The sequence below is a fragment of the Fukomys damarensis genome, unplaced genomic scaffold (genome assembly GCF_012274545.1).
Source record: "Fukomys damarensis isolate Sample0158 unplaced genomic scaffold, DMR_v1.0_HiC HiC_scaffold_34, whole genome shotgun sequence".
Classification (NCBI taxonomy): Eukaryota; Metazoa; Chordata; class Mammalia; order Rodentia; family Bathyergidae; genus Fukomys; species Fukomys damarensis.
This window is the reverse complement of record NW_022900946.1, coordinates 25,002,225-25,021,776: the sequence shown is the minus strand read 5'-3', so window position 1 is coordinate 25,021,776 and position 19,552 is coordinate 25,002,225. Positions and strand designations below refer to the sequence as shown.

The 19,552-nt window shown below is 42.2% G+C and overlaps 1 protein-coding gene across 1 annotated transcript in view; it reads left to right on the top strand.

Moving 5' to 3' along the window:
- Position 1: 1 nt before the first annotated feature.
- Snap29 (synaptosome associated protein 29) overlaps positions 2-19,552 on the top strand; it is a gene marked incomplete at its 5' end in the record, with an annotated part of 31,591 nt that continues 12,040 nt past the window's right edge. Inside the window, 3 exons of the mRNA XM_010620814.3 lie at positions 2-205; positions 9,209-9,405; positions 16,406-16,491. Coding sequence (XP_010619116.1) covers positions 2-205; positions 9,209-9,405; positions 16,406-16,491 — 487 coding nt within the window. The remainder of the gene's footprint in view (positions 206-9,208; positions 9,406-16,405; positions 16,492-19,552) is intronic.

Genomic DNA, 19,552 nt, shown 5'->3' with positions numbered 1-19,552 from the left:
CGACGACGATGCGGAGGACGAAGATACACGGCCGGATCCGGGTAGGGACGCCCGTGACCCCGCTGACGGGCCCGCCGCGCACGCAGACAGGCAGCAGTACCTACGGCAGGAGGTGCTGCGCAGGGCCGAGGCCACGGCCGCCAGCACCAGCCGGTCTCTGTCTCTCATGTACGAGTCCGAGAAGGTCGGGGTCGCCTCTTCTGAGGTGAGCCTGGGGCACGACGGAGCTGAACTGGGCAACCTCTGCGTTTTCAAACGCGGTCGAGAAATGTTTTTTCCTTATCTTTTGAGAACCCTCAAATTGCTTACTAGCAGGTTCTTATATTTAGTGACTTGATGGTTTGTAGTAATGTCTTAATCATGTAAAGAGATGTGTTTGTGGAGTACTGAAAGGGACGGTTTACCTCGGAAATCTTTCTTATGTATTACTCTGCTTAGTTTTTTCTTCCTCGATATCTAGTTCAAACATCAGGGCCTGTTTTTTCTACATAATTTCTTGCTTTAGACCATTCTTCTGGAGTGACCCAGAAAGAGTAGGGGCTGTGTGCTGCCGGTGTCCGGCAATGAATGGGCTTCACCGCTTCTCCACAGCACCAATAGGGATGTTGAAGTCACCTCTGCCTAAGTGCCTGCTGAATGATCCAGAGCCTCACTTTGGTTGACACTAGAGCCTAACCTTTATTTCCCAAACCCTACACAGACAACATGTGGGTTGTGACAGTTTCTTGCTCCAGTTCGTCTTTGTCAAGTCTTTCAGCTTAGGACTTTCAGTGAGGATTATTCTTACACACCACATTCCCTCCTCGGCCCACTAATAAAACGGCATTGTTTGGGCAAAAAGAAAAAAGAAAGTTGTTTTGATTTCTTTAGTCAGGATTTCACTGCATTGCCAGACTGTCCTGAGATCAGAGATTTTCTCCTGCTTCAGCCTCCGAAGTGCTGGGATTAAAGGCGTGTGCCACACTACCCAGTTTGGGGAAAAAAGCAAAAAGGCTTAGCAAATGTAAGAGATTACTGATATATCAGCTAAGAATAATTGTATTTTGAAATGTAATGCTTGAAATTAAGGTGTTGTCATCCTTCTTAGGTCTCTTCATAACTCTTCTCTGACAAAGTTCATTCTCATCTGATCACTCAGAGTGTTGGACAGGTGTGAGTGCATAGATTCACTTCTCAAATAGTCTATCTATCTATGTCATTTCCCCATTGCTGCTTTTGAGGTTATTCCTTTCCTCACTTCTCTCCGATAATATTATCCCTCATTGATCTACTTTCCTTTCTTTAGTCTTGAAGTTTTGCTTGTAGTTCTCATATCTCCTAGTTTCCTATACCCCAGGCCAAATGTAAAGAGCTGCCTTAGATTTGGAAGGATCACCTGAGGTTTTAGAGCCATCGTGAACTTATCACTTGATTGAGGAAACCAAGCCCAGGGAAGTCAAGTAAGAACTATTTGAAGAGACATCTCTGGAAACTATAAGGAAAAAAGTGAAAGTAACAAATAAGAGTGATATAAATTAATCTATTGTAATAGAGGATGAACTTGAATCTGGCTTTGAAGGCTGAGAGGCTTAGACATGAGGAGTAAGGATGAAGGATCCAGGGGTGAGTGAGAAATATGTGAATGTATTGGCCCAACAATGGGGCTCTAGAACTCCTGTCAGGCAGGACATGATGGACAGGTGTGCAAAGAAACAGGAAAGGGGGCATCTTAGGAGATTTTGGAAGTCAGAGGGAAAGGTCTGTTCTCATAGCTTGGGAGAAGCAGAAACACAAATGTTATATTTATGTAATAAAAATTGTGGTTATGTGCCCCATCCTCCTCCAAAGTAAGGACTGTGATCACTGAGGTGGGGTGGCACCTCTGACACAGGGGGCTTAACTTGGGTGTTTCTCAGTAACCAGACAACAGTCTATCTCACCAAGGTGATTACACATAGAATTTTTCCAGGACTAAATCAGTTCTCAGTTATTAGAGACCCTGGGAGTCAGAAATGAGCTACTCCCTCACCATATTCCTTATTTTGTAACTGTCTTTGAATCGCTCCTTCATTCCCTTCGTTCTTGGGAATCTGAACTTCTGCACAGTGTGACACCCAGCAGACCCCAGTTTGGTGCCCTGCTAACCTCCCTACTTTGGTGGGTGCCTGCTGTATATCCAGCACTGTGAAACTTGCCAGATGCAGGACACATTTTTATAGAATATTAAGAGTTTATAAATACTACAAAGTTAGGAAGATCATAATTCAGTCTTAGGTTGGCAGAAATAGGAAAATTACTGAAGTCACCTTTAACAAAAGACAATTGTTTGTTTCTGGAAAAGGCTACAACCACCACTTATGACCACCAAAGAACAGGAGAAATAGGACAAGGCAGGTACCTGGCTTACCTGGTAAACACTTTATAGAACTGTAGAGATAATTTATAGGCCACTCATTCTGTCTGCTTGATAAGTGTATCTTATTTTCCCTGCAGTTAATTTTTATGAGATACTCCAATCACATGCATGTTCAAAATTCAAGACATACAAATGGATTTGAAATCTCCTCCCTCCCTTCCTTGGCCTTAGCTTCCTTCTTCCCTTAAGGCAGCCAGTTACCATCAGCTTCTTCAGATATTCTATGAATAAAAACCATACATATGTGTGTATTTATGTATGTGTGAATTTATATTTATATATATATATATATGTATATATTATATATATACATATATGTGTGTGTGTTTTGTTATTTTGTCTTTTTGAGACAGGGTTTCCCTATGTAGTTCAGAATGACCTTAAAGTCACTGTGTAGCCCAGGCTGGTCTCAAAGTTGTGATGATCCTCCTGCCTCAGTCTCCTCAATGCTGAGATTATAGGCATATGCATCCTTCACAGAAAAAATTTGTTAAATTAAAATGAATCATTCTAGTCCGTATATTGCTTAATGGGATGTAATATATAATAAGCTGTTTGGTAAAAGGGTAATTTGTTTTGTGGTATCTGGGGATTTAACTCAGGGCCTTGTCAATGGTAGGCATGTGCTCTGATGCTGAGCTACATCCTAGCTCTTTTCACTTTTATTTTGAGACAGAATGTGGCTGAGTGTCCCAGGCTGGCCTTGAATTTGTGATTCTTCTGCCTCAGCCTCAGAGTAGCTAAGATTACATGTGTGTAATCCAGCTAGGATTACATGTGTAATTGTATGTGAGCCAGGCTTGTGCAGTGGTTATTTAATGGCTGTATTGTATTCCATTGAGCACCTCGGTGCTAGAGTGCTTACCTAACATGTTCAAGACCCTGTATCAATCCCCAGTATTGGAAAAAAAAGTCAAAAACAAAAAACGAAAGTGGTAGGAGAGACAAGAACACCCATCCTACCTCAGGATCTGTGGCCATTGAAGTAATCTACTCAGGATATCCTTGTAATTTAGACATATTGCCACAGAGTGATACCCTCATTTTCTGGAAAGCTGGTCTGGAGCAGCTCACTCCTGATGTACCAGATTTCTTAACAAAAGTTAATAGATACTTGGGAGGCCAGAGTATCTTGGGAGGAGGGTTGCAATTACAAGGTCAAGGGCAGCATGGGCAACTCAGCAAAATAAAATTTAAAAGGGGCCGGGATTGTAGTTTAGTGGTAAAGTGCTTACCTAGCATCCATGAGGCCCTGAGTTTAATCCCCAATCCCACCAAGAAAAAAAAAGGAAAAGCTGATAGGAGAAAGACAGCTAGCTGCTAGACTAAGTTTTCAGTATATCTCTAAATGTCAATTGCTGGAGAGAGACAGTCTCATTCATCTCATAGTCAACTTTATACTCACACCCATCTCAGCAAAATGTCCTTTTTTCATGCTGTGTGTGAGGTCAGAGCGGTCCTGTCACTCAAGCATTACTGGTTTTAGTCTTAGCAGTCAGGCTGATACTGTGTGACTCAAGGACCCTAGCAAAAATGACAGCGTTAACAAATTCTCTGGCCCGGTGTAAGCACTCTGTCAAGTCAATAGAGATGCCCTTGCCAGGCAAGATATTCCAAGGGCAAGGAACCTGGAAAGAGCCAGATTTGATGTGTGAAGAGTAGAGAACCAAGACCTACTGAGTTAGTCCTTTACTCAGCCCCAGGTCAGCCTGTACACATGGAGTGAGTGACACCGGCATCCCCATCTTTGCCCTCTGATGTTTTTGTAATACTGGGGACAGAACCCAGGGAACGTTGACATATAGCCCCAGTCCCACCCCCACCCCTTTTTAAAACAAGGTCTTGCTAAATTCCCAGGCCAGCCTCACATTTGGAATCCTACTGCCTCCCGAGCAGCTGAGATTACTGGCATGTGCCACCATGCCAGCTTGTTTGTTTTCTGTGGTGCTAGAAATCACACATGCCAGTGTTCTGCCTTCACTGGTTTTGTTATGCAGCCTGAAGCCCAGTTTGAGTTTGAATCCACTCCATGCCACAGCGACTGCACTCAGACTAGGCTCCAGGCCTGTGCATGTTACACACACACACACACACACACACACACACACACACGTGTGCACAGGTGGCCCGCCAGTGCATGTGTATGTGCATGTTCCATTGGGAGCAGAGAGATGTGACAAAAACAAATCTCAGATTTCTAGATCTGATGCCAGATTAACATCTTATCTACTTACCAATTAGTACCTATTAATTACAAGCTCAAAATGAGAACTTTAGAACCCAGGGAATGAGAAATCCCATATAGTACAGGGTGGATGCCTTGGCTGTAAGCTGTGGCTGAGACCTAGTTGTCACTGCTGTCCTTGGAAGGTCTCTGCTTCATCTCAGTGTTCCTTGCTGGGACCTGCCGCAGATCCCCACCCGCTCCTGTTCTGTGCTCACTGCACAGTTCTACTTCCCCTGTAGATACATGCTGCTTGTTCTACCCCATTCACTTGCCCCACACCCATCCTTCGGACTCCTAGATTCTCAGCTTTCAGTCTGTCCTCCAGCCTCCTCAGGGACCTCCTCTGTTACACACCACCCCTTAAACCAGGCCAAGAGTTCTTTCCCAAGGGCTCTCCCTAACAAAGGAACAAACGTGTATGTGTATTATGACTTTCTTTCCTGTCACCCCTATGAGACTGTAAGTTCAGTGAAGCAAAGATCCATCTGCCTTCTTCAATCCTCAGTACTTCAACGTTGTCAAAAATTTTTTAAAAATTAGACTGACTTCATCTTTTCATCCACCAGACTGCAAACGCCATCAGGACAGACTTTTGGGGTTGTTTAGTTCACTCATGAATCATTAACACCTGGAAGAGTAGGTGCTCAATAACATCTGTGGGTGGAGATCTTAGAGCACCTACTCTGCTGTGGTTTGTTTGCAGTCCTGGGGATTGAACCCAGAGCCTTCACACTGAGCTACACCCCTAGCCCTTTTTTTAAATTTGGAGACAAGTTCTCACTAAGTTACTAAGTTGCCCAGGAACTTGGACTCCTCCTGCCTCAGCCTCCCATAGTGCTTTGTGATGCTTTAAAAGAACATTCTATAGTCAAGGATCCCATGCTTCAATTCCTCACAGTGACCTTCAACACAAACCATCTGGGTAAGTGTCACCTTATTTCAGGCAAACTGTGCCCTCACAGGGTCTTTATCTGCCTATCTTGTTTCCCTTGCTCTCATTGATAAAAAAACACAGCGAAAGAGGATTTAAGAATCTGAAAACCATCCTTTTTCTCTCTCCCCTTCTCTTTCCCTGCCCTTATCTACCCTCTTTTCTTCTCCCCTTCTCCCCGCTTTGGCATTGTACTTCCAGCCCAACCAGATCCTTTCTCTGACCTTCTTATTTTTCCAGTTCTAACTTTAGAAGACTACTTTTGGGGCTCAGGGAAGAAGGGTGGAAATCACCTCATCACCTGTAATGTAAAGTAAGCACTTTGCATGTTGAACTGAAACACAGAGGGCATTTTCCAGGGCTCGATTCTCTCCTAGCCACCCTGGTCATTTCAGTGACCTTATTCTCACAGGGACAGATGGAGACAATATGACATGGCCTGCTTCTGGGAGATGGGAGCATACCTTCTGGAAGCATTTGAGACCTGTCTTCACAATTCCTGGAGTGCCAGCCCATTCTTATAGACCATGGTGCTTCTTGCTGTTTGTTCTACTTCTTCCTTGTTGGTTAGAACTACATCACTAATACATTGAGTTTGGTTATTTCTTCTGCCTTCCAGGAAAGGATTTTGATGAAGCCCTTCCTCCTTTGTTGACCTCATAACCTTTAGGGAGCACAAGCTTCCAGCACACTGAAACTTCCAGAGACCAGGGCAGCACTCCTTTGCCTGGCCTTCCAGCTGCGCACGCAGAACAAGGCACTTCTCTACACTTGTTATAACATCTACATCAGATGTCTGGTTTTCCCACCAAGTAAACATAACACACCTCTGAGAGTCTAAAAGAATGTGTCACTGTGAGCAGAAGAAACTGAGGTCTCACTGCAAATTGGAGAAGGTTTTGTCAGCTGCTTGTTACCAATGCACCTTTCCAAATGGAGGCAGGGAAATGAGTGATTTGTTAGATAAGTCAAGACAGGAAGCACTCACTGTTGGAGAAATCAGGGACCTTCCTTATAAGCCTTGGCCACCCCTACCCTCCCCTCAGGCCTTAACGCCATCCTCTGCTGCTCTGAGGCTCATTCTGCTCAGATTCATGTTTTCTCACAGCTACAAAATAAGCTTAAAAAAAAAAACTAGGACTGGACAACTAGAAATAAGCCAGACGGGGCATATAGTGGTGCACACCTGTAATCCCAGAACCTGAGAGGCTAAGGCAGGAGGATCACCAGCAATTTAAGGCCAGACTAGGCTACATAGTTTAAGGCCAGCCTGAGATACATAGCGAGACTCTCTTAAATAAATAAATAAATATCAAAAATAAATAGATATCGAATGGGGGGTTGGGGGTGTGGCTCAGTGATAGAGCCCTTGCCTAACATGCATAAGGCCCTGAGTACAATCCTGCATAGCTTGCATATTTGTGCACGCGTGCGCACACACACACACACACACACACACACAAGAGGAAAGGAGCAAGCCAGCCATGGTGGTGCTTTCCTATAATCCCAAAACTGGGAGATTGAGGCAGGAGCATTGCAAGTTCAAGTCTAGCCTAGGCAACATAGCAAGACCATGTCTCAAAATAGTCTGTGGATGTAGTTTATTTAAAAGCCCTGGGTTCAATCACCTGTACCAAAAAGGAAAACAGGGAAGGGTGATCAATTTAAAACCAAAAAATGGATGCTAGAGAAAACCATTGTCATACTAATTTCTAGCTCTGCCTTATTCCAGAAAAGTCTGTCTCAGCTTTGAGTTTAAAATAAAAAATCATTTTTTTAAATTGCCAACGCACGTATTTAAAATTTATTTAGAGCCAGGTGTGGTGGCACACATGTAATCCCAGTACTCCGACAGCTGAGGCAGGATTGCCATAAGTTCGAGGCCAGTCTGGGGTACATAGTTCAAGGCCAGCCTGAACTATCTAGTAAGATCCTATTTCAAAAATAAATAAAAAATTTTTAAATAACTAAAATTTGTTTAGGACTCTGTTCCTTATGGTGTTTGTTAGTTTTTGTAATACTAACCAAGGGCTTTCCCAGTGAACTACAATCCAATCCCTCTCCCCTTTTTGAGACAATCTTGCTAAATTGCCCAGGCTGGTCATGAACTTGCAGTTCTCTTGCCTCAGCCTCCCAAAATTCTGGGATTACAAGTTTATACCACTATAGGGCCGGGGATTTAGCTCAGTGATTCCACCGCCTGCCTCGCAAGCACAAGGTTCCAAGTTCGATCCCTGGTACCAAAAATAAAATAAATAAGTTTATACCACCATGACTAGCAGGATTTTGTCTTTGAGAGACAGCTCTAAAAAATATTTGCATGGTTAATATAATTGCTCAACAGTACAATGACACTGGGGGAGGTTGAGGAGGGAGAATAGCAAGTTTCAGTCTTGTATTAAAAAATAACTTTTTCAAATGCTGAGGATGTGGCTCAGTGGTTCAATCACTCAGTGCCCCTGGGTTCAATCCCTAGTACCTAAATAAAATAAAATAGAAATAAAAATAATTGTTAATCCATAGGGAGATGCATGGATAGAAGATTCAGAGGAAGGGAATGGAAGCCAGAGACTGTCTTATCAAGTAGGAAAAAAATAAAGCTTAAAAGTCTTCTGCATGCTTGTAATCCCAGCACTTGGGAGGTGGACGCAGGAAGATTGCCTAGCACACAATGAAGCTCTGGGTTAGATCCTCAGCACTGTGAAATAAATAGGGACTCAGGCAAGCTTGGTACACATAAAGGAGTGCATTAGTGTTGCTGTTGTGAGTTCATATCTGTATCCAGAACTATCAGCTCTACAGGAATATGGGCAAGGCTATTCGTATATCATTGTGGCTGGAAACCTTTCTCCTCAGCTCCTGACTACATTCATTTCCTCAACATTTAGGCTGTAAATGCTGCATAAATTGAGCCTCTATTAAATTACCACTGTAGTCTTTGTGACCCCAGTACACAGCAAGCAGCTGCTGAATTAGGTACTAGAGAAACAACAAGCAAAAAGCAAGTTCCTGCCTCAGGAAGCTTATGTGCTATAGATAGAACTAAAGTGAGTGGAGAGGAGAGAGCTGTTGAAAGTTCTACTCCAGAGAATGTTTGGAGACAGCCTGTCTGAAAAAGTGGCTTTTGATGGAGACTTGAATTAAATGAGAGACTGAGCCACACAAATAGAAAAGGTAACATTTGTTACAGGTTTTAAAGCTGAAACTATGGACAGACTGTATTCGAAAACCAGTAGGACTCAGGATCATGAGACAGAATTTGAAGATTTGACCAGGGGTGTTAGTAGTAGGCTTAGGTGGCCTACCGAGAACTTCCACATCTAAACAGGAAGAGTACAAGGACCAGAGTCCAGGGGGCAGTGCCAGGTCCAAGCCTGTACGGGTTATCAGGACTGGGGGGAGTAAAGAGTGTGCTGTCCTGATTCCCACAGGCACACCTGCATCCATCTCATTGTAGGCCTGTGAGCCAACCTCTTTGGCAAAGGGACTTGAGAACAAAGAAAGCAAGTAGAGGTAGGGTAGACAAGGATAGACAAAGGAATATTGTCAGAAAATGTCAGTCCCCATATGTGTTCCCTGAGTGTTTACGGAGGACCTTCTTGGGGGGGCGGGGACTACCAAAAGGTATAATCCCACTGCTTCTTGTTTCCCCCAGGAATTGGTCCGGCAGCGAGGAGTCCTAGAACGCACAGAGAAGATGGTAGACAAGATGGATCAAGACTTGAAGACCAGCCAGAAGCACATCAACAGCATTAAGAGCGTGTTTGGTGGGTTCATCAATTACTTCAAATCCAAACCAGCAGAGACCCCAGCTGAACAGAATGGCACACTTGCTCCCCAACCCAACAGCAGGTGAGTACAGCTTCCTCCATCTGGATATAAAGTAATAGAAGTAGGTTTCAGTAGCCAAAACTTTCAGGCCTACACTTGACCTACACACACCTGCACAAACTGAAAATTTAGTTTTTCCCTTTTTGTAGTGTTTTCATCATTGTAATCATAGTGTCCTCTGGTCTTATAGCCTGTTCCTTCCATTTAACCCAGAGAGATGATTCATGTAATGTGATTACTAGGTTGCACAACTATCTCTTTTAATTCTATAGTGCAGTTATTTGATAAGAGAGGAAACTTTTTTAATGAGGAGGAGATTAAACCCAGGGCCTTATATATGTTAGGTGAGCTTTCTACCACTGACTACATCCTTAGCCCAGGAGAACTAGTTTTTTAAAAATACTCAGAAGCATAGTAAAATGCATGTATCTTAAGTGGAGAGGCAATGACTATGTGTCTGTGAATACGCCACCCAGACAAAGATGTAAGGTGCTATTAGGAAGAAACTAGGCAACTATTGCAAGCTGAAGGAGCCAGTGTGGATAGTAGAAATAACAGACAAGTAGGAAGGCCCAGGAAACTGCAAGGATAGGAAGCCTCAAATGCACTAGCCAGGGTTATGAGAGTTTATTTGTGTACTGACTGAGCCATAGTCACCTGTATTCCAGATTTTCCAGCCCAATTCTAGTTTTAAATATCTGTCACTCTTTTAGCCTCACGTGGAGTTTGGTTTTTCTTGGATTACATTTACCTTACATTTACCTTACCTTACATTTATAGGTTTCATATCCCTCACCCAAAATGCTTGGGACCACAAGTGTTTCAGATTTCACAATTTTATAAGTCATGGAATATTTGCATTACTAGTTGAACTTCTCTAAACAGAAATTTTCAGTCTGAAATGTCCTGAAATCTGAAACTTTTTAAATGCCAACATCATGCTCCTAAATTTTCATATTTTGAGCTAGAGGTATAGCTAAACAGTAGAGCACTTAGCTAGCATGCACTGGTCCCTGAGTTCAATCCCTAGCATCTCAAAACAAAGTCAAATTTTGAAGCATTTTAGATTTTTGGATTAGGGATTATCAACCTGTAGCACAGGAGAAATAGAATATTCACTCATTTTGGATTAAGACATCCTCCTTGCACAAAATCAGGAGCAGAGCAAGCCCTTGGAGGAGTGGAAGGTGGACAGACTTGTGACTGGCACACTTCTGCATTCTCTATACCTCTTCCTGAAGCTCTTAGAGGGCTTACAGTCCTGAAAGCTGCTAGAAAAGCATGGTTCCAGTAGTAGTTTTCTTATTTTTATTTATTTTTATTTTTAGCAGTACATGATTGCAGTATGTGATGGTTACATTAATTATGGGAGTTGGGACATTAACATAACACATATCCCCTTCAATTTTCTTCTTTTGGAGCATTTAAAAAACTCAAGCCTTTCTAACAAGGTCTTCTCAGCAATGAAGCAGCCACAGTATTTCATTGACCTGGGCCTCAAGGTGCCAGAGTCACTTACCTTGCCAGGCCTTCTGCCATTAGATCAGCCCCAGTCAGTTGTGGTGTTCTTGTCATCCACTTACTACAAAAAAGTAAGACTATTTATTCATACAGTACTAGTAATTAGACTTGGGCACACTACCACTGAGCAACCTCCCTAGTTATTATTTTTTATTTTGATACAGGATCTCACTAAGTTACCCAGGCTGGTCTTGAACTTGAAATCTTCCTACCTTTGCCTTCTGGGTAGCTGGTATTACAAGTGTGCACTACCACACCTGGCACAGAACTTTTTTTTTCCCCAGCCCTATCTGACTGTGTATAATGTTTTTTTTCTTAATAGCAAAATATTTAAATGTGAAAAATAAAAAAAAGGGCTAAAGGTGTAGGGGAAGTGGAAAGGGTAAAGGAAAGGAAATGGGAAAAGAAAAAATATGAGAAAAGGAAAAAATAGAAACAAAATCTCTGTGAATAGGGAAGGGTGGATGGAGTGAAGGGAGGGCAGGGGTATCGGGAAAAAATGAGAACCAAGATCTATCATGTGAAGGTACAAGATCGCAATATAACTGTACTGTTATACTTAAAAAGTACCAATGAACTAAAAAAAAATAGCAAAATATTTATTGGTACATTTTAGATGTACATAATGATAACACTCATCATAGGGAATGTCTGCCTATACACGATACCTCCTGCCTCTTTTTTTCCAATTTCCCCCTTCCCTCAAGCCCCTATGTACAAAAGCTTTGTTTCCATTTTTTTCCTTCTATTTTCACTTTTTGTTCTGTCCCTTCCTTTCTCCCTCACCCCTCTCTTGTTCCCCTTCCCATTTCAACATTTTCTTCCCATTTCCCAATATCTATTATACACTTTAGTCCTTATTTCCTCTTTCGGTTTCTCATACCAGAGAAACAATATGGTTTTTTAGAAACTTAAAAAAAAAAAAAAAAACTGGTTCTCAGTATGTAGTTCAGGGTGTCTTTGAACTGTTGCCTAGACTGGCCTGGAACTCACAAGGATTCTCCTGCCTCAGCCCACCAAGTGCTGGACTTATAGGTGTGCACTACCATGCCTGTCTCAACAATGCAATATTTAAACACATGTGTCTGATTTATTTCACCTAAGAGTATGGTCCAAAGACACATCGATTTACCTATAAATGTCTCAAGCTCATCCTTATTTATGGCAGAAACTCCATTGTGTAAAATAAAATAAAATAAAATACATGTTCTTTATCCATTCGTCAGTTGATGGACATTTGGGCTGTTTGCAAGATTTAGCGGCTATAAACTATGCTGCTATAAACATGGATGCGCATATATCACTGTGGTAGGATGCTTTTAATTCTTTTGAGAAGATACAAAGAAAGGGAATAGCTGGATTGTATGGAACCTCTAGTTTTAGTTTTTTGAGGAATTGCCACACTGATTTTCACAGTGGTTGCATCAGTCTGTACTCTTAGCAACAGTGGAGAAGGATTCCTGTTTCCCCACAGCCCCTCCAGTATTTGTTATTGGTTGATTCTTGATAACAGCCATTCTTTGTGGAGTAAAATAGAATCTGAGTTGTTTTAATTTGCATCTCTCAAATGACCAGTGATGTTGAACATTTTTTCATGTATTTATTTGCCGTTTCTAATTCTTCATCTGAGAAATGCCTGTTCATTTCAGATGCCCATTTTTGGATCGGGTCTTTAAATTTGGGAAGGTCTGATTTTTTTGAGTTCTTTATATATTCTAGATAGTAGTCCCTTATCTGAGGAAGAGCTGAAAAAACATTTTCCCACACTGTAGGTTGTATCTTTACTCTGTTGGTGGTTTCTTTTGCTGTACAAAAGCTTTTTAATAAGATGAGGTCCCACTTGTTGATTTTTGTACTATTTCCAGTGCAATCTGGGTTTTATTCATGAAGTCTTTGCCTATTCCTATATCCTCAAGCTTTCTACCTATTTTCTCTTCCAGCAGATGTAGCGTTTCTGATTTAATATTTAAATCTTTGATCCATTTAGACTTTAGGTTAGTGTGTGGTGAAAAATAGGAGTCTAGTTTCAATCTTTGGCAAGTGGAAAGCCAGTTTTTTCAGCACCATTTATTAAAGAGGCTTTCTTCCGGTGAAGGTTTTTGGCCCCTTTGTCAAAGATGAGGTGGCTGCATATGTCTAGAGTTGCTTCTACATCTTGTAATCTGTTCCGTTGATCCTCAGGTGTGTTCTTTTGCCAGTACCATGCTGTTTTTATCACAATACCTTTTTAGTATAATTTCAGGTCAGGGATTGTGATGCTCCCTGCCTTGCCTTTTTTGCCCAGAATTGCCTTTGCTATTCTAGATCTCTTCTGTTTCCAAATGAATTTTAGGATTGTTTTTTCTAATTCTGTGAGGTATGCTGTAGATATGTTGATTGGGATTGCATTAAATCTGTATAATAATCTTGGAAATATGGCCATTTTCACTATATTGATTCTTCCTGTCTAAGAACAAGGGATATCTTTCCATTTTCTGATATCTTCTTTGATCTCCTTTTTCAGAGTACTGTAGTTTTCAATGTAGAGGTCTTTTACTTCCTTCATTAGATTAATTCTTATATATATTTCAGTTTTTTTGGATACTATTGTAAAAGGGATTGTTTTCCTAATTTTGCTTTCCATGACTTTTTTTTTTTTTAATTTCATCTGTGACCCATTGGGAGGGTGACTGTTTGGGAGGATGTTATTAATTTCCATGTGTTTATGAAGTTATTGTGGGTTTTTTTGCCATTGATTTCCAATTTCATTGCACTATGGTCTGATAATTTGCATGGGATAATTTTAATTCCTTCGCATTTACTTAAGCAGGTTCTATGAGCTAGTATGTGGTCTATTTTGGAGAATGTCCAATGTACAGCTGAGAAGAATATGTATTCTGAAGTTGTGAGGTGCAGCATTCTATAGACATCTACTAAATCCATTTGTTCAAAACTTTGGTTCAGGGTCAGGTATTTAGCTTAGTGGTACCACTGCCTGCCTCACAAGCACTAGGTCCTGAGTTCAATCCCTGATACCAAAAAGAAAGCAGTTTGGTTCAGTTCTGATAACCTTTCTGTGATCCTTTCAAAACCTTCAGTCCATAAATCAGGAATATTGTCATTTAAAAGCTGTTAAAAATAAACGTCTCCTGGCTATCATAACTTTTCATGATAACCTACACTGTGTTCCCCACACACAGTATGTCTTGCTCTTACCCTCTTTCTCTACTCAGACCAAGACCAAGATTGCTCTGCAGAGCCAGTATCTCTCCCACTCTTCATTTTTTCTGTCTTGAATAAACTTTGCCACTGGTTAAAAAAGAGAGTATCTCCTAATCAAGTTGCACTTCCTGTGTATGTCCTTATCACATAAGCCACTGCTCTCTCTGCAGTCTTGTGTGTCTGTTAATAAGTCCCCTTTTTTTTGGTACTGGGATTGAACTCAGGACCTTGTACTTGCTGAGCCACTTAGTTATATCCGATACCTTTTTTGTTTTTTAAAGAAAGCCTTGAGGGCTACGTCTGGAGACTTTGCTATGCTGTAGGACTAAGGGCCTACAAAACTCTTACCCAACAGGACATGGGACTTGCTGTGGGAGGGGCTTGTTTTTATGAGTAGAAAGTCATTAAAGACTTTCAATTAGGGCCAGATATTTAGCTCAGTGGTTCTGGCGCCTGCCTCACAAGCACAAGGGCCCAAGTTTGATCCCTGGTACCAAAAAAGACTTTGAATCTGAAGCCAGGCAAGATGGTAGCACTGAGGAGGCTAAAACAGAATTGTTGTGAGTTCGAGACCTTCCTGGATTACATTGTTCAAGACCACCTCAAACTACAAAGCAAAACCCTGTCTCAAAAACAAAAGAAAAAAAAACTTTAACCAGAGAGTTATATATCAAGGATCTTTTTATAAAGATGCCTGGCACCCATGAAAAGTAAGGATTTGAGAGGAAGAAGTCAAATTTAGAGCATTGACATAATCCATGTAAGGACAGAGAGAGGTAAGACAGAATGGGCTAGATTTCTGGGATGCTTGAAGAGTGGGAGACCCAAAGGATATTTGTTTGCACAGATTTCTAGCACTATGTAGAGGGGAAGGCAGAAATTAAGAACCTGGTATAGTGACCCACACCTGTAGTCCTAGCTACTCAAGAGGCTGAGGCAGGAAGATTGCTTGAGACTAGGAGTTCAAGTCCAGCCTAGGAAATGGAGATAAATCTCATCTCATCTCAAAAAAAAAAAAAAAAGTATTAACTGTAGTCAGGCTGTGATTGGGTAGAGATGGAGAAGACCAGGCTGTTGGGGCACGCAGTCCTAGATGGAGGCATCTGCCATGTTCCTGGGAGTCTAACAGGATGTCAGGCACAGTCTGGTCAACGCTAAGGTGTAAAAAGAAGTCACTGTCCAAAGTCAGAGTCAGCAGGTGAGGCTTTGTGGGTCAGGAAGCAAAACCAAAGATCTCTTAAAGAAACTTACCATATATAACGAGAGGGAAAAAGACAACACCCACAAGTTTTTAGTGACACTCCAAAATATGAAAACAGTCAGCTGTGGTGGGGCACACTTGTAATCCTAGCACTCAAATTTGAGGCCAGCCTGGGAATGAGACCCTGTCATGGAAAAAAAAAAGTACTGGAAAGAAGAAGAAGAGGGGCAGATGGAGGGGAGTAGGAGGAGACAAGTTTTTACTAATGAGAAAAATGAGATTCTTTCTTCTTTCTCAGCACTGGATATTAAATCCAGAGCAGAGTCCCTGCACTGAGTTACAGCCCCAGTTGTTTTTTTTTTTGGTTGGGTTTTGTTTTTTGTTTTGAGACAGGGTCTTGCTAAGTTGACCAGCCTGGACTTGAACTTACAGCCCACCTGTCTTAACCTCCCTCAGTGCTGGGATTTCAGGCATGTACTATCACACCCAGTGAGAAGAATGAAACTCTTGATGTTCTAAACTAATGTTCCCTATTAACCAGTCCAACAAAAATGGTCATCTGTCTGTAAAGGCCATGTGTTGCTCTTGGCTCCCCAAAAACAAATGATAGGGCTGGGAATTTAGCTCAGTGGTGCTGCCACCTGCCTTCAATCACAAGGTTCCAAGTTCAATCACCAGTAGCAAAAAAAAAGGATAGAATTTTATCATGTGTGTATATTACAACAATTTTTAAAAATGGGTTACAAAAAATAGCAGTAGGCCAGCTTTAACCCACAGGTCATAATTTGCTAACCCTTGGTCTAATGTACCCATTTGGTGGTTTCATCTACTTTTCATTCACCTGGTCCCAGGACTCCTCATTTGCCTGTGCAAGGGGCACCCAGCAAGATGCTGCACTTCTAAAACAGTGAGCTTCCAGAGCTCACCATGAAGCTGACTATACTGCCAAGAAGGGCTGTGGAAATCCTTGCTTTCATTGAGAGTCTGGCACAGGGGAGGCATTTGATTTTCAGCTGACAGGCATCAGTTGAAAAGACTGATGACACTGTCAGAGGTGTTTTTTCCTTTTTAAATGTTTTCTTTTACTTTTATCCAAAGATTGAAAGAAGCCATAAGTACAAGTAAAGAACAGGAGGAAAAGTACCAGGCCAACCACCCAAACCTCAGAAAGTTGGATGATGTAGGTGAGTAGGGACCTGTGTACACACATCTACATTTGGATCCTAAGGGGCCTCTATATCAGACCTTGGGGGCTATGGGGAGCAGCTGCCTCTCTAGTGTGCAAGGGGTCCAGCTGCTGCCATCTCCTATGCTAGTTGAAGAGCCATGTGTGCCTTCAGAAAACAGTGTGTATTATATGGAGTTCCTTCCTCTCTCCCTCTACTCTAGACAGTGGATTAAGAAAGTAGAGGCCTGTGTGCCCTTGAAAATGAGCCTGCAAGCCATTGATTCGTACATGGTATAGCTTTGAGCTATTTCATAGTGAAAAGCTTCCTACAAGACCCCTCTGATTTGTAATGTGTTGTGTATATGTACCAAGTCCCTATGAGAATATGACCATTATATACTAAAGAATGTACAAAAAAAACTGGGTATGGTGGCACACCCCTGTAATCTCAATACTCTAAGAGGCAGAGGTGGATTGCTACAAGTTTGAGGCCAGGCTAGACTATCTGGTCATTTGAAGACCTGCCTGAACTATATAGCAAGACTTTGTTTCCCAAAAAAAAAAAAAAAAAAAAAGCTGGGGATTTAGCTTAGTGGTTCCAGCGCCTCCACCCAAAAAAAAGAATTACAATATATCATGTACATGTACCAGCTCCTCACAATGAATGTAATCATTATGTACTAATAAAAATAAATAAAATAATAACCCATTTGGTAAGTATGTTAGCCCTTAGAGCTGTCCACATCCTAATCCCCAGGCCTCATGGGTATGTTAGGTTGTAGACAAGGAAATTTACAGTTATAGATAGAATTATAGTTGTGAGTCAGCTGATTTTGAGATGGAGAAATTATCCTGTTAGCTGGGCTTAGTGTCATTACAAAAGTTCTGTATAAGTGGAAAGGGAGGCAGAAGAGAGAGTATAAGAAAGAGGTTCAAACCTAGTACACTGCTAACTTTGAAGATAGAGGCAGCCAGCTGCCAAGAAATGCACATGAACTCTAGAAGCTGAAAAAGGCAAGGTCTCTGATTCTTCCCCAAAAGCCTATAACCCCGTTAATACCTTGAACTTAGCCCATTGAGACCCATTTGGAATTCCAACCTCCAGAACTGAAAAATAAGTCTGTGGCAGTTTGTCACAGCCCAGGAAGAAACTAATATAACCCCCAAGCCCAGAAGAGGACAAGCAGCAGCGTGGACAAGCTAGACAGGGTATGTCTCAAGCCAATCTATGTCATTAATATTAAGTGATAAATCCAGAAACATCTTTATCTGGAATGGAATTTAGATCCCTAGGAACTGCCATGGACCTTAGAAAGCCAAGCACATAGAAATGGTGCTAGAAACCAAATGTTGACTGAGTACCCTTCAAGAAGACAAGACACATCCCAGCAACACCAGAACCTACTGTAGATTCAGGTGTGGGGCCACATGCCTATAATCCCCAGAAGTCTGGGAGGCTGAGCCAGGAGGATCACAAATTAGAGCCTAGCCTGAGCAATTTAGCAACTTATCAAAAGCTTGCCTCCAAAAAATTAAAAGAGCTGGGTGTGGTGGCGCACAACTGTAATCCCATCACTCAGGAGGCAGAGACAGGAGAATTGCCACAAGTTTCAGGCCAGCCTGAACTACACAGTGAGACCGTGTCAGGGCTGGTGGGTTGAAGGGAGGCCTGGTCATGTGAGGTTTCCAAAGAAAAGGGCACATGTGGAACAAACATAACAAAGCAGGAACCAAACTTTAATTTGTAGTACAGAACTTATAGTATTCTTTATCAGCTTACTGAGAGAGTAAGACAAAATATTCTGAGCGACTTTACAGAAGCCCCCATCCTGTGCCTGCACCAAATGACAGGATCATGTTCTCAGATGCCTTCAAATGTCCTCAGATTCCCAGGCTTTGACACATCTCACAACAGCTTCCTACTTTCCATCCTTTCAAAGATCAGGGGGCTGCCACTTCTTGTGAATGGCACACAAGGCTACCCAGAGTCCACAAAAGCAATTAAAGAAACAACACATAACAATAGCAACCCCATTGCTATTGCACCACCACTGAGAGGTACCCAGTACCAGATGGATCCTAGGGATTCCCACCATTGGGTCAGGGGGTCTTGTTGCAAGGCCTGGATGGCAGACACTCCATATCCATCTCTTGGAAGGCCTCTTATACTCATTCCTTGTTTAGGAATAAAAACACAGTATTTTCCATATAGGAGGGCACAAGTGCCTTCCTGTGCTGCAGTCAACAAATCCAGAGCCATACAGTTCTGTAACACTACCTGTCTCATCTGGGACGTTTCATCCATGAGCAGCATCAAAGACTGGTGCATGATATTTAAGGTCTGTACCATGTGTTTAGCTGAACTTTCAACTTGGAGGGCCAGGTCTGTAGACCCTGCCTCGGGCACCAGTACTGCCATAGGATAAAGCCACCAGGCCACTCATTTGACATAATGCCATCTGTGGGGTTTGTCTATCAGAGTGGCCCTGATAGGGCCTTTAATATAGGAAAATCCCTATGTGCAGTGCCCTGTCCAGTGCTTAGGTATGGCCAATCCATAGTGCCACAGACCCTTAAGACATCCACCATGGGCCAGTGAGAGGGCACTGTACCTATGAGCTTATGGTCATCCCACCAGGCATTTGTGTAATTTACCCATAACTTATTCTTACACAAGTGGAAGGGTATCTATCCCACTGTGTGATTTCCCACCGACACTATATATTGACCTGTTCAATATATAGTGGGACAGTATCCAAGAGTATTACTTGATTCCCTGTCACCCACTCCCAACCATTATGCATCATAGGTCCCAGTCCTTGTGGGTGGTTATGCCCTTCCAGATCAGTGCCTCAGCAGCCTGGCATCACTGATCCCAAGCAGCTCCCATCTGGTTCTATTGTCCACTTGCACAGACAGTCTAATGGTTGCAGTTCTCCACAGAAGGCCTTCGGCCACATCCATAGGGAGTTCAGTGCACACCCAACAGTGTGATTGCTGGAGCACACACGAGCAAATGTGTGTGCCTAGGGGATAATGCTGTTAGCTTGACTCATCTTGGTCAGAAGGACAGGGCA